At 44.7% G+C, this 23,138-nt stretch overlaps 1 protein-coding gene across 2 annotated transcripts; it reads left to right on the top strand.

The window, feature by feature from the left end:
• Positions 1-2,493: 2,493 nt before the first annotated feature.
• OVOL2 (ovo like zinc finger 2) lies at positions 2,494-22,160 on the top strand. Of its 2 annotated transcripts, XM_015572042.1 has the most exons (4): positions 2,494-2,510; positions 4,203-4,415; positions 12,236-12,425; positions 21,492-22,160. In XM_015572042.1, the coding sequence occupies exons 3-4, from the start codon at positions 12,311-12,313 to the stop codon at positions 21,803-21,805; spliced, it is 429 nt and encodes a 142-aa protein (XP_015427528.1). In that variant the 5' UTR covers positions 2,494-2,510; positions 4,203-4,415; positions 12,236-12,310; the 3' UTR covers positions 21,806-22,160. The 2 variants fall into 2 exon arrangements, with proteins under 2 accessions (XP_015427528.1, XP_015427529.1); XM_015572043.1 differs by lacking the exons at positions 2,494-2,510; positions 4,203-4,415 and adding an exon at positions 8,125-8,197.
• Positions 22,161-23,138: the final 978 nt, after the last annotated feature.

Genomic DNA, 23,138 nt, shown 5'->3' with positions numbered 1-23,138 from the left:
CTTACACGATTGCCTGCCCAAAGGTATCCGCTACCTCCTAGGTTAAGGAATCCCGTTCCACTGACGCACAGCCACCTGGGGTCAGGGAGTGGTGTTTTAGGGATCACACGAACCCCGTCGCTAGCCGGATGGGCCAGAATGTGACCCTTCCAGACTCCAGGTCCTCGCTGTAGGTGATAATTCTTGGGCGTTCCCGCGGTCCGGCTGCCCAGGAGGAGATAGGGAGGAGGAGGCCTGGAGTTTGCTATGGATTAGGAAAGTGTACGTTACTTTTTCTGGGAGAGGCGGGCTCTCCCCTTTGCATATTCCTGGCTCCTGGGGCTTGACTGGGGGGTGGGGAGCTGGGGAAGAAGATCCCTAGTTTTGGCTGTGGATTAGGAAAGTCTCCGTTACTTTTCCTGGGAGAGACCACCCCTCCCCTATGCATATTTTCTGATGCATAGCTCAGAGGGCTTGGCTGGAGGTGGTCTGGGGGTGCATTTGGTTATGAATTGAGGCCAGAGGCCTGTGCTGGAATCTTAAAGACATCTTTAAAAGATGCTGCCAACTAGGGCCTGCTGCTCAGTGTTAAAGGTTCCGCGGAGGTTCAAAGTCAGCTAGCCTGAGGCTTTTGTGGGCCAGATGGGGTTAAGTGGGAGGGCTCAGTTTGCCTGAGGCTGGTAGTTCTGCCCTCCAGGAAATTCTACAGTGTCCCACTTGCATATTTATCGCCTGGGTGGAAGGACAATTGCAACGTTGTTTTGGAATGGATTGCAGACAGTTTGCCCCTGGATGCCCAGATTACCCTTGAGAAAAAGTAGCAGAGGGAAAATATCCAGTCCCTTTACCAACATTTTAGGAGATCTTTCTTTGCTGCCTCAGGCAAACAGCGCTATCTGGCTTAAGGGAATGAATAAACCAAATCTGTTTCCATGATCACTGTCTATGCGCAGCCCCAGGGATGGGGGTGGGGCATAGCGTTTGCCCCTCAACTGTTAACGTAATTTCCAGAGGAGTGTTAGTTTACTCAGGAGGACAGTCTGGTTCCTTCTCCCTCTCAGATTCACCCACAAATAGGAGACATCTTGGCTTTAAGATGCTTTGAGCCTCCAGAATTATTAGTAGTGATATTGGCCATTTTCAGTTGACTGGTTAAATTTAGCGCACTGTGTAACTCTAGAGTTCTATGCAAAGCAAGCTGAGCTCTCTAGTAATTAGTCTTCTAACTAGACGTGAAAAGTCTCTCAAGGATGAGACCCTTGTGGCAATGACTGTAGTTTCAATGACTTGAAGACATTTGGCTGTTGGCTATTAGGACCAGAGGAAGGGCAAGTGTGATCTGCAGAGAAAAGCAACATTCCACCCAATAGTATGGAGTGCCTGCTGTGTGTCAGGCAGCCAGCATAAAAATGCTCCCATCCTAGAGTTCCAGAATCATTCGACAGAAATGACTAAGCCTCTAGGCTCTGGCTTTTGTTACTTCTTAGCTGTGTGACCTTGGGCAAATTGCCAATCCCTCTGGGCCTTAATTTTCTTGCTTTTACAGTGGGGATAATAAGGATACTTAGAGAGTTGTGGATAAATGAGTTAAGAGTGGAAGATGTAGGAACTCTAGCTAGAATTAGTTGGGTTGGTGGGGAGACTCAAATATTAATTATTAACTACGACAGGAATGTGAATGCTAACCCAGAAGCACAACCAAAGATGTGATAAATTCTGAGCAGGGGAAAGTTTCTTGTGTGAATTTGAGGCCTATGGAGAAGGGGAGGTATGGGCTCAGCCCAAAACTTGAGTAAGGAAAGAACTCAGCTATGTTGGCTGCAGGATGGGAAACTATTGGGGTCAGAAAAAGTTGAAGGTGAGGCTGGAAATGTAGCTAGTACCGGGTGGCATGGTAAAGAGGCTAAATCAAAAAGTGTGGAAATTCCCTTGGGGTTGTGGGTGGGGCTCTGGAAGGGTTTGTTTTTGTTTTGTTTTGTGTGTTTTTTTTTGTCCTGGGAGGTTTTTGAGAAGGAAGCCCTCAGTTGGATCTATAATATGTGGTTCTCAACCTTCCTAGTGCCGCAGCCCTTTAATACAGTTCCTCATGTTGTGGTGACCCCCAATTTCATTGTTTCAAATTGAACATAATTAAAGCATAGTGATTAATCATAAAAACAATATGTAATCATATATGTGTTTTCCGATGGTCTTAGGCAACCCCTGTGAAAGGGTCGTTCGACCCCCAAAGGGGTCGAGACCCACAGGTTGAGAACCGCTGATCTATATCATCAGCTGTGGTTGGGGATATGTGACCTGTTTGAGCCTCAGTTCCCTGATATGTAAAATGGAGAAATAATAGAATCATCCTCTCAGAAGTGTTGCATAGATTAAATGAGACAATGGGTGCAAAATGTTTAGCACTTTTTGTGCATGTATGAACTGCCCAATAGGAAGTTAGCTGACAATGACTGATAGCTATTTTGTTACTACAGTAGGAACAAGGGATTTGCTAACCTGATTGTGCTGATCAGTGGATCTGGACAGGACTTGTAAGTGACAGTTAAGGGGTTTTATTTCCCAGCCTAGCTATCTTTCAACTGTGTGCCTTAGGGTAGGTTATGAAATTGTTTCTTTACTACTGAGGATTCTGTAATTTATAAAACAGATTTGGGGTGGGGAGATGGTGTACCTCTGGGAAAGTATTCATGCCAGAGGTTTAAATCACTTTAAGTCCCTTTTGTAAAGCTGGATCCATTTGCAGGTCTTTAGCTGTGGGAGATACCCCCTTCCCCCAACCCCAATCACCACTGTCCTCCCCAGGCTTATCAGAAACAAAGTGACTCAGAAATTAAATCAGTTAGTTGACTGATGTTATTCATTCCTGACTCAGAGTGGCTGGTGGGACCCATGTGCAAGTATAGACTAGAAGTAAATGTCTTCTTACCCCATCCCATTCTTTTCTCTCTTTCTTTGGTTTCTCCCAAGGATTCTTCAAAGGAATTGAGTTTAGAATTCCTTCAAAAGTATTCTTGGCCTTTTATCTGGCTCTGTAGCCTGAGTCTTCTAGTAGTCATGGATGTGTGAATGTGTGTCTTTTTTTGTTCCATCATATTTTATTATGAAAATTTAAATACTTGTCAATACTTGTCACTTGGTCCTAACAACAATGAACCCAAGGCTACTACTACCATCCTTCCTCCATCCACCCCCAACACTATTTTGAGACAAATCTCAGCCATCATAAATATTTTGAATGTGTCTCTAATAGATAAAGACCAAAGTACATGATTATACTCACATTAACAATGATGTACACATTGCTAATTGTCTTATAACTTCATTTTTTTTTTGTTTTTGTTTACTGAATCAGGTCCACATAATGTCCACACATTGTAATTCATTGATGTGTCTTTTAATTTATATATTTTTCCTCCCTCACTTTTTTAGTTAGTTGTTGAAGAGATGGCTAATTTGTTTTGTAGAGTCCAGCAATCTGGGTTTTTGTAGAATGCATCACTGTGGTGTCTAATGCTCCTTACTCCCATATGTTTTCTCTAAATGGTAGTTGGATTTGCAGCTACACTGTCCAAAATGGTAGCCATGGTCACATATAACTACTTACATTTAAACTAAGTAAAGTTAAGTAAAACTAAACATTAAATTCCTTACTTGCACGACTCATATTTCAAGAGCTCGGTAGCAATGTGTGACTAGTGCCTACTGTATTGGACAGTGCAGATTAGAACATTTCTATCATCACAGAAAGTTGTATTGCACCAACACTGCTGTAGATGTTTGATCAGGTTTATTATAGCTAAAATCTGTCACAGTAGGGGTGTCTATTTCCATCAAGAGCTACATAATGTTTGATTGTCTCTTTGTGATGTTAGCAGCCATTGATGCTCAAGGTCTAAATATTTTAGATTATTACAGTTTATAGATCAGTAATATTCTAATTCTGTCCCTTCTTTATTAGCTGAAATTCTTGTATGGAGAGATACTTCCCCTGTTTCCTAGTGAGATAGTTTACTTAGGAAAGGCAGAGTAAAATTCTTTTTATTTACCAATTTTCAAGATAATCAGTTGGTTCACCAGAATTCTTTAGTGATGGCCAATTAGTTTATTTTTAAGTATTGTTGTGAATTGTGGGCTTAAGTACAGTAGTTTATAAAAACACATCCATTTGATAGTTGGAAGGGACCATAAGTGCAGTAGTCCCTAGTTGTCTTCTTTCTCCCAAGAAAATTGGATGCCCCTCTTCCTGCCTCCATTGTAACTCACTGATCATCTCCTTGACTGCACATTTGGCTGACCAGACTCCTCTTGAACTGGACACACCAAAGGCAGGCTTGTATCTTCAGCATCCGATACAGCAATGCCTAACTCTTGGGAGGACATAAGTCAACACAGAACAGAAATACAGATGGGGAAGAAGGGGTCAATAGTCCCTAGATGTAAGTGATAGCATTTGGAGGAAAACAAGAAGCAAGAAGAAAAGGGAGATCTGGGAAAATGCTTAGAATAGATGCTCGAAAAAATTTAATTTAAAGAGGAAAAAAAGGAGGCATAAGAGAACAATACATGTTAACTGCATCAGCTTTTAATTTGAATATAAGTTTTTACTTATTTTTATTTCGGAGAGGGAGAGGGAGAGAGATAGAGAAACATCAGTGATGAGAGAAAATCATTGATCTGCTGCCTCCTGCACTGGGAATTGAACCCTCAACCTGGCATGTGCCCTGACCAGGAATCAAACTTCCTGGTTCATGATTCAACACTGAACCATGAGCCACACTCACTGGGTTGAAGTGGGTTTTTATTGTTGGAAGGGACTGCATGGGTTTAGTTACAGAAAACAATCTACTGTAACTTGCTTAAGCAGAGAATGGTTGATTATAGGGCACTAAATGAACTAAAGAAAGACCAGGCTGAGCTCCCAGGCTCTCCTCCGCGAGCCACACTGCAGAACTGAAAAACCTAGGGAGCTGCAGCTGCCTCCTCTATGGCTGCCTAATCATGCATCATGATGCTTCTGCTAATGCAGAGTGTGAAACAACTGCCACGTGCCTTCCTCTCTTCAGTTAACCTAGTAATTGGTGGAACCTAAGTTCCTACTGGGTTACATCTAAAGATCATAGCTGCAAGGGAGTCTGGAAAATGCAGTTGCTAGCTTACTGGCCTCTGCAGTATAGGAAGGCTCACCAGAGGAGTAGGAATAGAGGCTGACTGTGTGTACATAGGATCCACTACAGGGACCTTTAAAGCTTACATGGTCCAGTCTCCTCATTTTGTTCTGTTTTTATTTTTTAACTGATTTCAGAGAGAAAGGGAGAGGGAGAGAGAGATAGGAACATCAGTGATGAGAGAGAATCATTGATGGGCTGCCTCCTGCATGCCCCCCACTGGGGATGGAGACCACAACCCAGGCATGTGCCCTTGACTGGAATCAAACCCAGGACCACCCCCTCCCAGGACATGTCCCCCTCTCCCCCACCAGTCCACAGGCTGACTCTCTATCCACTGAGCCAAACCAGCTAGGGCAGTCTCCTCATTTTGAAGGGGAGAAAGGTAAAGACCAGGAGGTTTTGTTGAATTCCTCACAGCTGTTAGTGGCAAAGCCCAACTCAAGGATTCTTATTCTTTCAATGTTATTGTATTGCATTATGGGAGATTTTTAACATTTTATCATTAGTGCTGACGGTCTGACATAAAGGAATTTGAAGCTGTTTCTCACCATATGAGACAAACAACAGAGTCCTTCCCTCCCCCTCCCTTACAGTTCAATGGTAGACACTAGTTTGGCAGACAAACCACATTCAAAATCTCCTTGTTGGTACCTAAAAGCCATATGGCCATGGGCATTTTATAGCTCTTTGAGCCTGAGTTTTTTATGGATTATAAGAATATATTTCCTTCATCATCTCTGCGTTTGAGAAGCTTCTCCACTGCCATATAACAGAGTGGTGAAGCCTAAGGAAATGCTACAAGGGACCAGGAGGGAAGTTTTTATCCCAAAGGAATCGGGGAAATACGATTCGCATGTTTTGAGCACTCCAGCATGGCCAATGTGCCCCTGGAAATCTCGTTCATGTGGCCGTCATAAGATAGCCTGGACTCACAGTACCTTCCCACAGAAAATAGGACCATTAATTTAATGAACTTGTTTGATGGAAGCATCAGCAGAGGATTTAAAATTTTTTTACTTTAGGTTGACAGGTAAGTGACCATAGCCAGCTTTGAAGCTGGTCAGAAGGCCTACCTCCCCAGATGCTCCTGAAGTTTTCAGCAGCACTGATACAATGATCGGTTTGTTTTTGCTGCCGAGGCCTGTTTTTCAGAAAAACTAGAGGGGAACTTTGTGTGTTTTTTAAAATGAAAGCCGAGACCTTGCAGAAAACAGGACAGTGAGCAAGAGAGTGCCAAGCTGAGGGATTGACGAATTGCTTGCTCTCTGTCTTCATTTTTCTTGTCCTGAATTAATCTCCAGACTGATGTCATCTCCCACCCTACATGGCAGCTTCCTCACTTTGTTACTAAGCCTTTTGCAAAGTGTCAATTTTGGATTAAGGGTGAGACTATTAAGCTTTTCGAAAGTAGCTTGGTATAAATACCATTTCTGGCAGGTCTGGAGCAGTACCCTGTAATTAAACACATTAATAATTTCTGTATCAAAACATGAATATTGATACCAAAGGGATAAAGTCTGTGTGGAGATTCATGCTCGCTTGTGTCAGGTTTTATTATCAAGGAAGATGGGAGAAAATGTCAGTTTTCAGAGCTTTTTGGATTTCAGTTTCGGATGAAGGACTGGGGACTTGTGGCTCACACTAAAGTGAATCCCCTTTTTCTTTCATCAGAGAAAGAAAAATTCAAAAGCCAAATAAGTAAACAAGGGGTTTTGACCAATTGATTTTTTTTTAAATACACTTTTTAATTGATTTCAGAGAGGAAAGAAGTGGGAGAGAGAGAGAGACAGAGAGACAGAGAGAAACATCAATGATGAGAGAGAATCATTGATTCGCTGTCTCCTGCAGGCCCCATAGTGGGGATCAAGCCCGAAACCCCGGGTATGTGCCCTTGGCTGTAATCAAACCTGGTTTTCTTCAGTCCATAGGCCAATGCTCTATCCACTGAGCCAAACCAGCTAGGGCTTGACCAATTGATTTTAGGTTAGAATCACAGAATTTTGGAGCTGGTCTAACTATAAGAGTTAGGACTTATTAAGTAGTTCTTTTTTAAAAAAAATATATCTTTATTGATTTCAGAGAGGAAGGGAGAGGAAAAGAGAGATAGAAACATCAATGATGAGAAAGAATCATTGATTGGCTGCCTCCTGCATATCCCCCACTGGGGATAAAGCCCACAACCCAGGCATGTGCCCTTGCTGGAATCAAACCTGGGACCCTTCAGTCCACAGGCTGACACTCTATCCACTGAGCCAAACCAGCTAGGGCTAAGTAGTTCTTCTTATTTAATTCCTTCATAATCCTAAGAGACAAATATCATTATTGTCTACATTTTACCGGTGATAAAATTAAAGTTTAGGGAGGTTGAGTAACTTGCCCACATCCCACAGTCTGTAAGTGGCGGAACAGGATCCGAACTTAGGAAGTTGGAGAAAAGACGCTCTTAGCTTCTTATTCTGCCATAGAGCTCATCTAATACCATTTTGTTATGTTTACATGTGGGAAGTTGTGGCCCAGGGATATTACATGACATCACATAACTAGCCAGGTCTAGGTTTTGTTTGATCCTTAGCATTTCTGTCCCAACATTCCACTCTCATTTTGTAACTAAGATGACTAAAGGGTAACTAGTTTGGGTCTACTACTTGTAGAGTAACAGTGTAAAATCGGCTAACCCTATTTTGAAACTTTAGGAGGTAGAGTGTAAGGTCTAAACTTGTGTAAACATAGCAAGGATGGTGTAGTGAGCAGACATGTGCCCAGGGAGGGATTGCTGGTCCTCTGGCTCACAGGATGTCATTCCAGAGATCAGATGTGTCTCTTCTTATGCAGCCCATCTTGGGAGACAGAAATGTGGTAGATCTGGTGTTTTGGAGAGGGATGTGATACGTTGGTTACTATTCCACTTACTTTATTGCTGCTTCCCAAATAACCACAAATTTAGCACCTTAAAATAATTTATCATTATGTCTTCCAGTTCTGTGGAATGACTCATCTCTGCTGGGCTGGTCTTCCCTGGGGCTTCTCATGCTATTGCAGTCAGATGACAGGTGGGGCTGGACTCTTCTGAGCCTTTTGACTGGACTGGACATCCCAGAGGGTTCATGCACGTGGCTGACAATTAATGCTTTTCTTTTTCCAGCTGCTTTGATGAAATGCTTTTTTTTTTATTTTTAACAAATTCCTATTGACAGACATATAGGTAGTTTCCAGTCTGTTGCTATTACAGACCACACTTCAAGGCAGAAAACATGAAATTCACTCTGGGATAAATTTCACATGTAAAAATTTATCCTACAAACGTCCCTTTCTTTTTTTTTCTTTAAATATATTTTATTGATTTTTTACAGAGAGGAAGAGAGAGGGACAGAGAGTTAGAAACATCGATGAGAGAGAAACATCGATCAGCTGCCTCCTGCACAATCCCTACTGGGGATGTGCCCGCAACCAAGGTACATGCCCTTGACCAGAATCGAGCCTGGGACCTTTGAGTCCGCAGGCTGATGCTCTGTCCACTAAGCCAAACCGGTCAGGGCCAAACGCCCCTTTCTTTCTGAGAAGTGGACTAGTCTGGGAGAAGCTGGCTTCATCAGCCATGACCTTTTACTATTTAATTAACCTGACATCTTGTTTCAACAAAGCTGTCTCTTAAAGCTTCAAGTATAACTTAATGTGTGGTGGCTGGATTGGTCATAGATGTCTATAGCTAGCAAGTACCACTTCATGAATTGGTGGTTGCACCTTAGGGGAATTCCCTAAGTGAGTCACTCTGTGCTGACTCAGTTATTCATACTGTGAAATGGGGATGTATATGAGGTAGAGAAATGGAAAAATTGCTTTTGCTGAAGCGTACTTGGAGAACTTCTATTTTTGCTCCAAGAAAACCAAAGGAAAGTTCCCACTGGGAATGGGGTGCCCTCAGTCTCCACCCCCTCTCCCCATTCTCATTTTCTCCTCTGTGTTAAAAAGTTTTCTGTGTCTTGGTCAGATGATCCATTGGCCCTGCACTCCCTTAAATTGTCATTAATCTCCCTTCCCTCTGCCCTTTAAGATTTTATTCTTTTCAAACAAAATAATGCCAGTGACTTGAGATTTTTCATCCTGGACTATATTAGAAGGTATCTATATTACATGCTGAGCATTTTAAAAATAGGAATTTACCAAAGTGATGAAAGTAAGCAAGAGGTCAGGTTGGAAATGTAGTTGTCCAGTCCTCAGGCACATTCTATAGGACTTTCAAAAGACAGTTCTAGCTTTCTACATGTTTTTAATTAGAATTAGCAGGGCCAGTTGTCTTTGTTCTATTTTATTAGCTCCTCACTACCTCTCAAATGACTTTTATCCTGTGTAGCCTTGGCCTTGAGAAGCCCAAAGTACTCAGTTTGCCAAGACGTGGGCCATATTTAGTCTTTTTTACATCTCTTCAAGGGAGGCAAGACCAGGAGGAGACGGTGACCTGTCCTGGTGATTGGAATATGGAAGCCTTGGGCACAGCTGGGTCTCCTTCAGGCTGGGTGCCAGGTCCTATCCCTTCGGGGAACACATGGCAGAGGTGGGGCGTGAGGAAGTTGGAGGCCTATGATGACTATCCATCTGAGTCATCAAACTCAACCCAGTAGCTGTCCTCCTTTATCTTCCAATGTCCAACCCCTTCAACCTCTTTGAACAGACTTAAGCTCACCTCCCTGCAAGGGAGAGCCCTAAGGGGGACCCTGCCATTCTCTGCTACCACAGCTCTCTTCATTATCTGCTTTCCTGGGGCCCAGGCTAGCGGTGTGGAACCACACACACTCCCTGTTTCCCACCGTCCCCTCCTGGAATTTTCTTTGCCATTCCTCCTCTCTTTCTCATCTTTACCTGGCTGAGGAGCTCACTTCCTCTAAACTTTAGAGTCTAAAGGCACCTTCCCCCTTGCCCCATGGCAGAGGCAGGTGCTCCTCTGAGATGTGCATTGCACCTGGGCTTTCCGGATGTCAGTGACCTATTGACCAGTCTGCTCCCTCACTAGACTGGCAGCTTCTTGGGGACAGGTGGTCCAGGTGACTGTACTCCCTCAGCTCTGAGCACAGGACCTGTTACAGATCAGGCAGTAGTTGGTCAGCTGAGACAAATTAAGCTCTGAGCCGATGAAAAAGAACTGGTACAGAGGAGGCTAACTGGAAAACCCAGTTCTGGAGTCTTGGGCCTCCTTCAGGTCTCTTTGTATCTTGCCACCTGTGAACCCACTCCCCATCGACACTTTCTAAATGTGCACTGACCTGAGTCTGGGCTTGGGGTGTGGGGGTGGGGGGCAGGAATGTGCACAAACACTTGCTGACTCGAGGCACTTCATTGAGGACACTGGATGAGCTCTGAGGAAACATTTGTGGGTGATGGAACCCTCTGGGATGAGATGGAATAAAGTACTGGACCGCGCGAGGGCCAATGCTCCAGCCTCACTTCTCATGCAGAGCTGGTTAGAAATGCAGTGTGTAGACCCCATCAGACCTGAATCAGATCCTGCATTCTAGTAGACACCCAGGGGATTTGTGTGCACTCTGGGTTTGAGAGGCACTAGTCTTGCGGGTCAGAGAACAGTGCAGGCAGGGCCTGTAGTCGTCAGAGGAGCTACATCAGAGAAGGAACAGTTGAGCTGGGTCTCAGCAGAGGGTAACACCCAGGGTGGATGAAAGGAGGAGGGTATTTGAGGCTAGGAAGATTTCGAGCCCGGAAAGGTCCAACTTTTCTTGCTAATGATATTTGTCTGAAAATACATTTTTTAGGCTCTTTTATGAGTAGAATTTTGGCAGAACAGTTGGATCATTCCTCTAAAGGAGTGGTTCTCAACCTTCTGGCCCTTTAAATACAGTTCCTCATGTTGTGACTCAACCATAAAATTATTTTCATTGCTACTTCATAACTATAATGTTGCTACTGTTATGAATCGTCATGTAAATATCTGATATGCAGGATGGTCTTAGGCGACCCCTGTGAAAGGGTCGTTCGACCGCCAAAGGGGTCGCGACCCACAGGTTGAGAACCGCTGCTCTAAAGGATCTGATTTGGTAACTAGGAAACCTTTGATGAATGTATTAGATCTGGTGGTTTTCACCACCGAAGAATGATCCAGGTGGACTCCCATAATAGAGTCAGTTTTCTTTCTTAGAGATGGCAAACATAGTTGAGAGAATGCGGAAATGGGAGCCCAGAGTCTGAAATTTAGTTGTGAGTTTGCTGGTAATGAAGCTGTGGGCTCCCAACCAAGTCACTTCCCAAAATTATCATTCTGTTTGTTCATGATTTTGTGCATCAGGAACTGGGGCATGGCTTAGCTAAGTAGTTCTATTCCAGGCAGCACTGGTTGAGGTCACTCACTCAGCTGGTCGCAGCCATGGGTGGGCTAGAAGGTCCAGTGAGGCTTTTTGTTCATACCTGGTTTTCTGTGCTCCTCCATGTGGCCTTCCACTCTCCACATGGCTGCTTGGGCTTCCTCACAGCATGGTGGTCTTAGATTCTAACGTGGCAGCTCACTTTCCTAGAGGGAGGATATAGAAGCTGCATGGTCTCTTAATACCTGGAACTGACCCATTATCTCTGCATCCCGTTGATCCAAGGGGAGAGGAGATAGTCTGCATCTCTTGATGGATACAGCAGCATGCAGGAACAGGGAGGAAGGAATTGACTGCAGCTGTCTTTAGGGACTTTCTACCACAGGCTCTATGTTATCAGGACTTAGATTTCTCCTTTCTTTCTGCTCTTCCATCCTCAGCACTGGCTTTCCCCTTGTGATCCAAGAAAGGAGAAAATGAGAGAGAGGGCAACACCCTCCCCCCTTAGAGAGAGTATATTTCATCGGCCAGGTGGCCATAGAGCCATGACTTGGTGGGGAATGCAGATGTTTAGCTGGGGACAACGTCCTGCTAGAAATCCGAGGTCTGTTCTCAGGAAGAAGGGGAGAGTGAATGTTGGGAGGAACTGCCAGTTGTTCCATCTTCCCCAAAGCCAAAACCAGGCCAAGCCTAGAGACTTAGGGAGGTGGACTCCCACAGTAAGCCTGAGAGGTGTGCCCGCCTGCACTGTGGTCCTCACGGCCTCTCTCTCTGTCCCAGTTCACCACAGGCACGTGCGGCGACTCGGCAGTTCACAGCTGTGACCTGTGTGGCAAGGGCTTCCGCCTACAGCGTATGCTCAACCGGCACCTCAAGTGCCACAACCAGGTGAAGAGGCACCTGTGCACCTTCTGCGGCAAGGGCTTCAATGACACCTTTGACCTAAAGAGGCACGTCCGCACACATACAGGTGAGGAAGGGTCACGTGCTTAATTTTAGTTTTGTTTTTCTGCCCAAGAGTTCCTGCTGCTTTCCTCCCACCAAAGAACCAGGTTGGCAGATGGGACAATGTTGTATTTCTGGAAAGACCATGGGATGGGGCGTTTGGGGCCAGCCCATCTGGGTTTACCTCCAGGCTGTGCCAACTTCCAACTGTGTCATCTTGGGCCTGGCAAGCCTCCTCACTTAGCCTGTTTTCGCCCCCTGTAAGATGGGGATAATGATACAAGTTTTAGTATAACTCAAGACAGATCACTGGCTGAAGACGTTCTGAGAATTATGATGCCTGATGCAATGCTGTGAGACATAGTTTGGCCCCTCAGTCCCGCCTGAATGCAGGGATGTGGTTCCTGTGGTCCCACTGGTGCTATTTTATGCACCTTTCTCGGGAAGTAAGCCTGTCTCCAAATAGTATCTTGTTCTTCCCAAGAACTCAAAAAGAGAAGGAAATGATCGCTCACTTAGAGCTGACTGAGCCTCCTACCTGAGGCTGGCAGGCAAGCGTGTTCCTCCCTTTGGGCCTTCCTCAGTTTCCCTTCTCATGAAGTGGGAGTCTAGGTCCTCCCCAGCTCATTACACAGAGAATCCTGGGGGTGCCCGCAGGCCTCTCTCTAAGCTCTTCTGATTGGTGACAGCCTCATTTATTTTATCTTAGAAACATCTGACCTCCAAGCTTCTCCTTTAGCTTGGAGGTCAGATGGTCCACACCTTTGCTAGAGTGATCCCTTGAGAATTCTGAGGATGCTACTTCCCTGCTAAAAAAGTCTCCAACTCTGGGCAGGAGGAAATCCAAACTCCTCATCTTGAGGGGCTTCATGTAAGGCCCCTCAGAATCTGGGACCCATCTTCAAATCCCCATCCTATCTCAGCCCGTCCCAATTCCATCCCATACCAGCCCATTTGACCTCATCCTGGTTACTACCCGCTCTCCCTACAGCTTCAAAGAATTTACTGTAGCCCTAACTGGTTTGGCTCAGTGGACAGAGCATTGGCCTGCGGACTCAGGGGTCCCAGGTTCGATTCCGGTCAAGAGCATGTATCTGGGTTGTGGGCACATCTCCAGTAGGGGGAGTGCAGGAGGCAGCTGATTGAGGTTTCTAACTCTCTATCCCTCTCCCTTCCTCTCTATAAAAAATCAATAAAATATATTTTTTAAAAAGGAATTTACTGTATATAGTGTCCCTGATCCCTGAAGCCCTTTCAGAGTTTAGGGTTTCCCCTGGCATTTTAGTGGGAATGGAAAAATGTCCACTCCTCCCTCCAGATGGAGTTTCCAGTTCCTCAACACCCCATAGGACTTTCTTAGATCCTCTAATTCAGATTTCTTTTATGGCCCTTATGCTTCTGTGTTCTTAGAGTACTGGCCATAAGCCTCCTCCCTGGCCTGGGGAGAATGTCCTCCACCTTAGTGGGTGAGCTGATGAACTAAAAGATTTTTTTGTTTGTTTTTTTCCTTTTTAAAAACTATTTCTGAAGGGATTTTTTTTTTTTTTAGTGTAACATATATCCAAAAGAGTGCACAAATCATAAGTGCATAATTCAGCAAATTGAAGAATTTTTACAAAGTGAACAGACCCATATCATTAGCACCCAGACAAAGAAACAGACTATTTCCAGACCCTGGAAGTTCCTGCCCCCTCCTTTGTGCCCCCTTCAAATCGTTACCTCCTAAGCCTGGGGGTAGTAGGGGGAGGTCCAGGCTGCAGCTCCGGAGCACATGCTTGCGCATAACTGGGGCCCACTGCTCTTCTCCAGCTGCCCTTTCAATCTCAAGCAACACAACAACAAAAAGATAAATAAACCATTATCTCCTTTCTCCCAAGAGGCACCAAATATTGTGACTTCCAATAGCATAAATTGCTGTTGCCTGGTTTTAAACATGATAGAAATGGAATCCTATAGTGTCTGAGTACAAGGCATCTTTCTGAGTCCCTAGCACCAGTGAATCAGTAAAAGGTTGATCTCTGTGTGGCCAGGTTGGTACCTTAGGTTGAGGCAGAGAGAATGTTTAGGAAGTATCAGGGTGGAGGAGGGTCCCAAGGCTATCAATGAACCCATCAAGTAGCTGCAAATCTAGGCTCATAGACAACTGACCCAAGGGCTGGAGAAACTGGGGACAGCTCATGTAGTCGTTTGTCATTGGTTGTCCTGGAGAGTTCTCAGCTTTTCATCTGTCTGAGGATGTCCTTGAGAACATGGCCTATTTCTTCTCCTCCTGGTAGACTCTGTGGTCACTTCCTCGATCCTGTCCTTTAAGACAAAGGGAGCATTGCTGGCTGTTCGGTACCTTCACTTGGAGTAAATAGCTGATGGAGCTGTTTACTCATCAGGGCCGTCAATGGAGAATCAACCAGGAAATATTAGGGACTGACTGCTTCTCAGGCAGGAGTTTACAAGTTGAGTCACTGGCATAGTAGTTAAGAATGCATATCTGAGTTAGCTGACTATGCAAGCAGTTTATTTGGGAGATGGTCCCAGGAGACACAGTGAGAGAAGACAGCCAATTCAAGTGACTACATAAGCAGGTTACCACTGTGGGCAACTGGCACTCAATCCCATTGGGGTCCCCTGAAGAAATATATACAATGCATCCCAGAATTGATCTAGGGGTGAGGAAGCTAGGTATTGGTCTATCAACTCCCATCCCTCCTTGCTTGGGGGACCAAACTCCTGAATTCTACAGGAAAGACTCACGCTGATAGGCAAAGGATACACAAGAATATTTTTAATGTTAATTTCATTTTGAAATGGTAATACCTGAATATATTAGGTTAGACAAAAATATATCATTAAAATTAATTTGACCTTTTCTAAACTTATCTTAATGAGGCTACTAGACATTTTTAAAATTGCAAAGTGGCTTGCATTCTAATTTAGATCATTGAAATCTACAGATAATCATTTTTTAAAATTTTAATCATAATTTTGACTCTTAAAGTGGTAAACAAATAAAATTGTGAGAATATCTTCAACTTGTTTTCCCTGCCCTGGTCTATTTTCGGATGGAGATGTACCTTCAAGTGATAATGGACTAGAAAGAGGAACCAGGAGCTTACTGACCAGTTAGCGGGGGCTGCTGCTGGTCCTGGAGCTGGAGGAATAGGCTTGCCTCCTGGTGTGAGAGACCTGCCCCGCCATCTCTTGAGCTCTGTGCAAAACAGAGACTCAGTAAAAAGAGCAAAAATGTGGGATTTTCAGACTTTTTTTTTTAGTTCATTGAACAACCTTCCTGTTTCCAAAAGATATCACCAGAATTCTGTGAATTCCGTCTTGCCTTTGATTGAGATGTGAATGTTGGATTTTTACTATTGACTATTAAGTGAATGTTGGATTTAGACCAGAAGCAAAGATATGAACGCTGTTAACACAAATACAGTAGACAGTTGAGTGAAGGGTATGCTTGCTCATAGTGTGATTAGCCAGGCCACAACTGATGAAAAGACCTCTCAGGGATCCCAGGACCCTCTGAGATTGTGGCAACAGTATTGATGAGGTTGGTGAAGACAGTGGGATAGAGAATCAGGATTAATCCCACCCCACTCCCACCTCCTCCTGTGCCCTGCAACTACTGAGGGGACAGGGCATTTAAGGAAGGACTCAAAACCCATGGAAACATCTTGGAAAAGATCCAGGGAAACCGGAGCCTGAAAATGTCTTACCTTAATATTTAAGCAGATGAAAGAAAAGATTAAGATGTCTTTTTTGGATATAACTTCTCCAAGAGGAGAGTAAATCAGAGAGTGTGAGATGGAGAGCTGGGATGCTAGCCAAATGACATCTGATTCAAGATTGGGAGAGAGAAACTACAGCAGAAAAAACTCCATAACAGTTTGTGAAAATATTTCAGGAAACAAATAGCTATTTTCAATCCAAATTGTCTTAGGTTGGGTTCCCTAGAAGCAGATCCTAAGATGGCAATTCTTATAAAATCATTTGTTGAGGGAGAACGCCCAGAAGAAACCTATAAGGGAGGAGGGAGTGGGACAGGGTAGAGGATGGAGCTGAGTAGGACTGTGCACTGGGCTAGAGTCCAGCCCAAGCCCGATCCCATTGGTGTTCTGGAGTATGGATGGCACCACAGCCTTGTCCTGTCTACAGGCAAGCGGGGGACATTTCCACTCCACGCCGGCCAGGCATTGGCTGAGGGCTGCCTCTTCCCTGGGCAGGGAGGTCAATTACTCAGTGTCCATTCCTTGGAGAAGGAGGCAGCCAAGCACTGTTAGCTCATCACGCATGGCAGCTGGGGGACGATGTGCTGGCTCTGAACATGGGTCTGGACTGGGGACCAACAGCATCCAGTACACATAAGAAAGGTACTTACTCTATTTAAGTTGACAGGATTGCTGAGGCTCTCGTGGGAAATTATGGCTGTTGATCCACCTTAGGTCAAAATGGTGTGGGGGCAGGGGAGGCATGAGCTTTACAAAAACCAATGTAAATTCAGTTAACAGCCAACGAAAAACATAGTGTGCCTGTTTATAGAGAATACATGTTTGGATTTGAGTTGAACCAGCTGGGATGCATTCTAAGAATGCATTGAGGGGATGGTTTGCTTTTGGTGGGGGCTCATCAGACAAGTACAGTTTTATAGAAAGTGTTTTATTTTTCTCCTTTGTAAAATGAATACTTATTCTGTAAAAAAAAAACTTTAGCCAATACAAAAGCTATAGAGAAGAAAGTGTAAGCCACTATACACAGTTGAAAAGGGCACACACATCTGTGGGATCCCCAGCTTAGTCTTTGGGGAGCAGGGTGCCAGGGGAAATAACCCATGTTGGTTATAATTTACACTCTGTAATAGAGGAGTCCAAGGTGCCTGCCGTTCCTGGGGAAGCTTCTGAGTTCCATAGAGAGGAGTGGAGGAATTCAGATTTGAGGTCAGGGAAGCAGGGAGGGGGCACTAGCCAAAGGGAAGTATTTGTCCTGCCTCCTGGGACACCTTCCACCTTATCTTCCATCGGCCACACTGAGAGGGACAGAAGGCAAACAAATCCCATTTTGATTGAAGAAGAGGAAACAATGGTGTCTTTCTTTGGAGTCTAAAGGGAAGGATTGACTGGATTGGGAAAAATGCAGATTGGGAGAATTTTGGAGTGGGGCAGATAGAGGGAAAAGAATAAAGTATCCTCCACCTCTAGCGAGTTGAATGGTCTTGTGGGATTGCCTCCTGCGCTCATTGAACTGTCTCTCCTCTACTTTATTTTGACTTACCTTTTAGCTTAAAAAGTCATATGAACGGGTAAATAATGACAGAAAAAAAAGTAAGCCTCCCTCCTCATGCCCATGTTCCACTCCACTTCATTAAAAAAATGTTTTCCCAGCCCTGGCCAGTATGGCCCAGTTGGTTAGAACATCATTTTGTGCACCAGAAAGTCATGGGTTCGATTCCCAGTCAGGGAACATGGTTAGGTTTCAGGTTCAATCCCTTGTTGGGGTGCATCAAATGATTGTTTTATCTCTCACATGGGTCTCTCTCTCACTCTCTCTCTCTCTCTCTCTCTCTCCCCGCCCCCCCCGACTTTCTTCCTTGCTCCCTCTCTAAGATCATTAAAAAACAGTTTTAATTTCCCCCAGAAATTTTTTTTATTATTGTCTAAAGTTTCATATATGTTCTTTTTCCCTTCCCCCCCTTCACACCCCCCCCCCCAGCCATTCCCACCCCAGGCAAGCCCCTACTGCCCCAGTGTCTGTGTCAACTGGTTATGCTAATATGCATGCATACAAGTCCTTTGGTTGCTCTCTACCCAACCCCCCTACCATCTGTCTCTGGATCTATTCTTGTTCATCAAATTATATTGATTATTATATCCCACATATGAGTGAGAGCATGTGATATTTATCTTTCTCCGACTGGCTTATTTCGCTTAGCATAATGCTCTCCAGTTCCATCCATGTCCCCAGAAATTTAAAAAAAAAATTTGTTTTATTGATTTCAGAAAGGAAGGGAGAGGGAGAAAGGGATAGAAACATCAGTGATGAGAGAGAATCATTGATCGGCTGCCTCCTGCAACTCCCACACTGCAACCTGGGCATGTGCCCTGACCGGGATCGAATTTGTGACCTTCTGGTTCATAGGTCGATGCTCAACCACTGAACCACGCTGGCGGGGCAGAAGTTTTAAGTACACATTGCTTCTTAATGTACTGTATATCTTAGAGATTGTTTCACATCTGCACAGGTAGACACACCTCACTCTTTTTAATAATTGTCAGAGCATTTCTTAAATATGATTATGACATATTTTCAAATATGGAGGCTCCATCATTTTCCCTTGCCCCAATTAATAATAGTTATTTCCAATTACAGCATTTTTCTTTTTCTTTCTTTCTTTTTAAAAAATATTCAGGCAGTACTACCATGAATATTCTTGTATAGCCTTTGCCTACCCCCGTTAGCCTTTCTGCAGATAAAGTTCCTATAGTAGGCCAAAGGGTAGTTATTACAATTTTTTTATGAGCATTGCCACATTACCTTCTGAGAAGGGTGCCCTAAATAGCCACTCCCACAAGGAGGCCTGTAAAAAGTTATTCGCTGAAGTTCATGTTTGCATAAAGTTCAATAAAGCAGCCCTTAGCTACAATAAGGAAAGCAAGCAGAAAACGCCAATAACAAAGAATTTTCTTGGGTGATTTGAAGCTTGATTTTAGAAGTAGGAATAGCAAATCTGAAAAGGAGAAACCCTTTTTGATAACCCAGCACACAATATTAAACTAGGTAATATAGGCCCAGGGCACAACATTCTAGAGAACAGACAGTGGCCCTAACCAGTTTGGCTCAGTGGATAGAGTGTTGGCCTGCGGACTGAAGGGTCCCAGGTTCGATTCCTGGGACATGTATCTTGGGCATGTATCTTGGTTGCGGGCACATCCCCAGTAGGAGGTGTACAGGAGGCAGCTGATCAATGTTTCTCTCTCATCGATGTTTCTAAACTCTCTATCCCTCTCCCTTCCTCTCTGTAAAAAATCAATAAAATTTATTAAAAAAAAAAAGAACAGACAGTGAAGGAAGTCTCTTCCCTTCTCTCTGCCTAATGACCATCATTTAAAAAAAAAATACATTTTTTTTGTTTATACTGTGAAATAAATAATACATCCAAAAGTGCATGCAAATACAAAAAGCATAGATATAATTACAGCTTAAAGACAGATACTAAATACATCCCCACTTATGAATGGCGCATATCCGGGATACGTTGAGCTGGATTGTAAGCTCTTGCAGCTGTGTCCCATTGAGCACCTAGAATGTGTTGGTCCTTTGCATGTGATGTCTCAGTTAATCCTCAGAGCTGCCTTGTAAGGGGTATGAATATTATCCCTATTTTACAGGTAAGAAAACTAAGGTGGGGGGTGGGTGTTCAGCAATCTGACCATGGTCTCAGTTAACGAGTAGCAGACATGTGATGCCTGGATTTTCAGTGGCCTTGGACGCTGTTACTCTCGAGGTGTCAGTAGGTGAGTGGTGTCTGGAGCAGGGAAGGTGTTTTTTAGAATCCCACTACAGACATGGACAGGATTGGCCTTTGCTTCTGAGCTCTAAGGTGGACGAGACCCCAATGTCAGGCAGGACTTGGCATCAGTCCCCCTTGTCCAGGGCTTCTGTCTGGCCACCATTATCTCCAGGTGGTGTGTGTTTGCTATATTTGCATCCATTTTGGTTACATTTGCTCGTGTGGATGTTGTAAACTTTTGTGGACAGTTTTGTCTCCTGCCCTAACCATTTTCCTCCTTGTGAATCCTTGGTCATGATGACTTTTTTTTCTCTCTACGCTTGCTCCCCACCCCCTACCAACCATTTTGCCACTCTGTTTCTATAGGTTTAACATTTCTACATATAGGTGATACCAATGCTGTATTTGTCTTTGTCTGGCTTCTTTCACTTAGCATAATGCCCTCAAGATCCATCCATGTTGTCAAAAAATTTGACAAAGGATTCCCTTTTTTCTTTTTTTTTTTCTTAATATATTTTATTGATTTTTTACAGAGAGGAAGGGAGAGAGATAGAGAGTTAGAAACATCGATGAGAGAGAGACATCGATCAGCTGCCTCCTGCACATCTCCTACTGGGGATGTGCCCGCAACCCAGGTACATGCCCCTGACCGGAATCGAACCTGGGACCCTTCAGTCCGCAGGCTGATGCTCCATCCACAGAGCCAAACCGGTTTCGGCCCCTTTTTTCTTGTGGCTGAATAATCTTCCATTGTATAAATAGATGGCGGCTTTTTTATCTGTTCATTCATTGATGGACAGTTAGGCTGTCTCCATATCTTGGCTGTTGTGGTTAATGTTGCCATGAATGTGGGAGGGCAGATATCTCTCTGAGAACCTGTTTTCATTTCCTTTGGATATATGTCCTAGAAGTGGGGTTGCTGGATCTTTTGGTAGATCTATCTTTATTCTTGTGAGAAACTTCCGTACTGTTTTCCATAGTAGCTGCGCCAATTTGCAAGCCCACCAATAGTGCACAAGGGTTCCCTTTTCTCCACATTCTTGCCAACACTTCTTATCTCTTGTCTTTTTTTAAAAAATTTATTTATTTATTTTTAATATATTTTATTGATTTTTTTACAGAGAAGAAGGGAGAGGGATAGAGAGTCAGAAACATCGATGAGAGAGAAACATAGACCAGCTGCCTCCTGCACACCTCCCACTGGGGGTGTGCCCGCAACCAAGGTACATGCCCTTGACCGGAATCGAACCCGGGACCCTTCAGTCTGCAGGCTGACGCTCTATCCACTGAGCCAAACCGGTTTGGCATCTTGTCTTTTTTATAATAGCCATTGTAGCAGGTCTGAGGTAATAGCTCATTGTGGCTGTGAGATGCATTTTCCTGATGATTAATGATGCTGAGCACCTTTTCACGTGCTGTTGGCCATTTGTATGTCCTCTTTGGGAAAATGTCTGTTCGATTCCTATGCCTGGTTTTGAATCGGGTCATTTGCTGTTTGGATGTGCATGAAGGTGTTTTATGGCTTTTTAGTTGGAAGGCTCTGGCTTGGCCATGACCAACCAGTGATGTGTCTGCCCCTTGCCCTTGCAGGCATTCGCCCCTACAAATGTGACGTCTGCAACAAAGCCTTCACCCAGCGCTGCTCCTTGGAGTCCCACCTGAAGAAAATCCACGGGGTGCAGCAGCAGTATGCCTACAAGCAACGCCGGGACAAGCTCTACGTCTGTGAGGATTGTGGCTACACAGGCCCCACCCAGGAGGACCTGTACCTGCACGTGAACAGTGCCCACCCGGGCAGTGCGTTTCTCAAAAAGACATCCAAAAAACTGGCAGCCCTGTTGCAAAACAAGCTGACATCCGCACTCCAGGGGAATGCCAACCTGAGCGAGGAGGAGGAGAAGTGAGGAGGAGGAAGGGGGAGACGCCAATGCTGACACGTTTACATGGACTTTTGGTTTTGAGGGTCCTACTGGCTCTTTCTAATTACAAGTGTTCAGTTTATCTCTCTGTCCCTTTGGGGCCTCGGCAGGGGGATCTGCTCCAAGGCTGTCAGTTGTAATGAGTGTGTCAGGTCCCCCGTCACCCATGCCCTGTTGAACACACTCATGTTAAGGAAAGTTGATCGGTAGGTGGCTTTGATCACCGTGCAGAACTTTTTGTGTGTTTTTTAGGATTTTCATACATGGAAGCAGATGTGTTCTTAGAGAGACCATCATATTATGGTGCCTTGAAATAAAAGTACTTCCACTTGAAATGCTACTTAAGTGAGAAAAGTGAATTTTATTATCCTGAAAGAGTTTATAGAAATTATTTTAATACATGAAATGTCCTCTTGAAACTTTCCTTATAATAACCAAACAGGAGAGTGTTGAGCTATGTTGCTCCTTGCTCCAGGCTTACTGTGTGACCTTCAACTTCGAGTTATTTGGGGGTTGATCATTTTGTGTCAGTGGATGGGTTTGAAGAGGCAAATCTTCAACTGCTGACTCCCTCACTGGTGGCCAGAGGTGCCTGGGGTCCAATCAGTAGGTAACTGACTTTGGTCACTTTTTGTGGCTGTGGGGCTACTGACTTTCTGGGCCTCTGACTTTCTGGGACTGGGATTGTTGGGTGAAGGCACTTCTCCCTTCCTTGAATCCAGCACTGGGGACAATGTGTGGCAAGCACGGGGTGTGAGGCAGGCTCACTGGCAGGCACAGTGCTCTTGTGAGAGGGGCAGCAGCAGCAGCAGCAGCAGCAGGGCTGCTGAGGGCAGCGACCTTTAGCTCCCTGCATCTGCTCACCTAGGAGGCCTGGGAGGTTAACAATAAACCAACTTGAGACCATTATAGGGCAAAAGGGAGGCACCAGGCCATGGGGATAGGGTGGTGAGGAAGTTTCAGGGTGCTTCCATGCCTGGAGGGGCAGCAGGAGGGGCCCAGAACCCTCAGGAAACCATGGTGGTGGCTGAGCGAGGTAATTACCCCAGCCCCCTGCACTGAAGGATGTGTTCAGAAGCTGCACCGTGCTGTCCTGCCCCTGTCCTGGGCTGAGTGCTTCAGGTCCATTTCCACCCTGGAAGATCAAGAAAACCTTGCTTGGGACCAGATCGCTCCGTGGCCTAGGGCTGTGGTCGGCAAACCGGCTTGCAAGCCACATGCGGCTCTTTGGCCCCTTGAGTGTGGCTCTTCCTAAGCCTTAGGAGCACCCTAATTAAGTTAATAACAATGTACCTAAGTTTTAAAAATTTGGCTCTCA

Source organism: Myotis davidii, unplaced genomic scaffold, assembly GCF_000327345.1.
Source record: "Myotis davidii unplaced genomic scaffold, ASM32734v1 scaffold608, whole genome shotgun sequence".
Lineage (NCBI taxonomy): Eukaryota > Metazoa > Chordata > Mammalia > Chiroptera > Vespertilionidae > Myotis > Myotis davidii.
The sequence above is the reverse complement of the archived record's forward strand: the minus strand, read 5'-3'. Positions and strand labels throughout refer to the sequence as shown.

What these genes read in the sequence shown, in the direction of transcription:
- OVOL2 (XM_015572042.1), top strand. Translation starts at nt 12,311, where the DNA reads ATGCTCAACCGGCACCTCAAGTGCCACAACCAGGTGAAGAGGCACCTG. An exon ending in GCACGTCCGCACACATACAG is followed by an intron (nt 12,426 to 21,491) that starts GTGAGGAAGGGT and finishes TTGCCCTTGCAG; the next exon opens with GCATTCGCCCCTACAAATGT.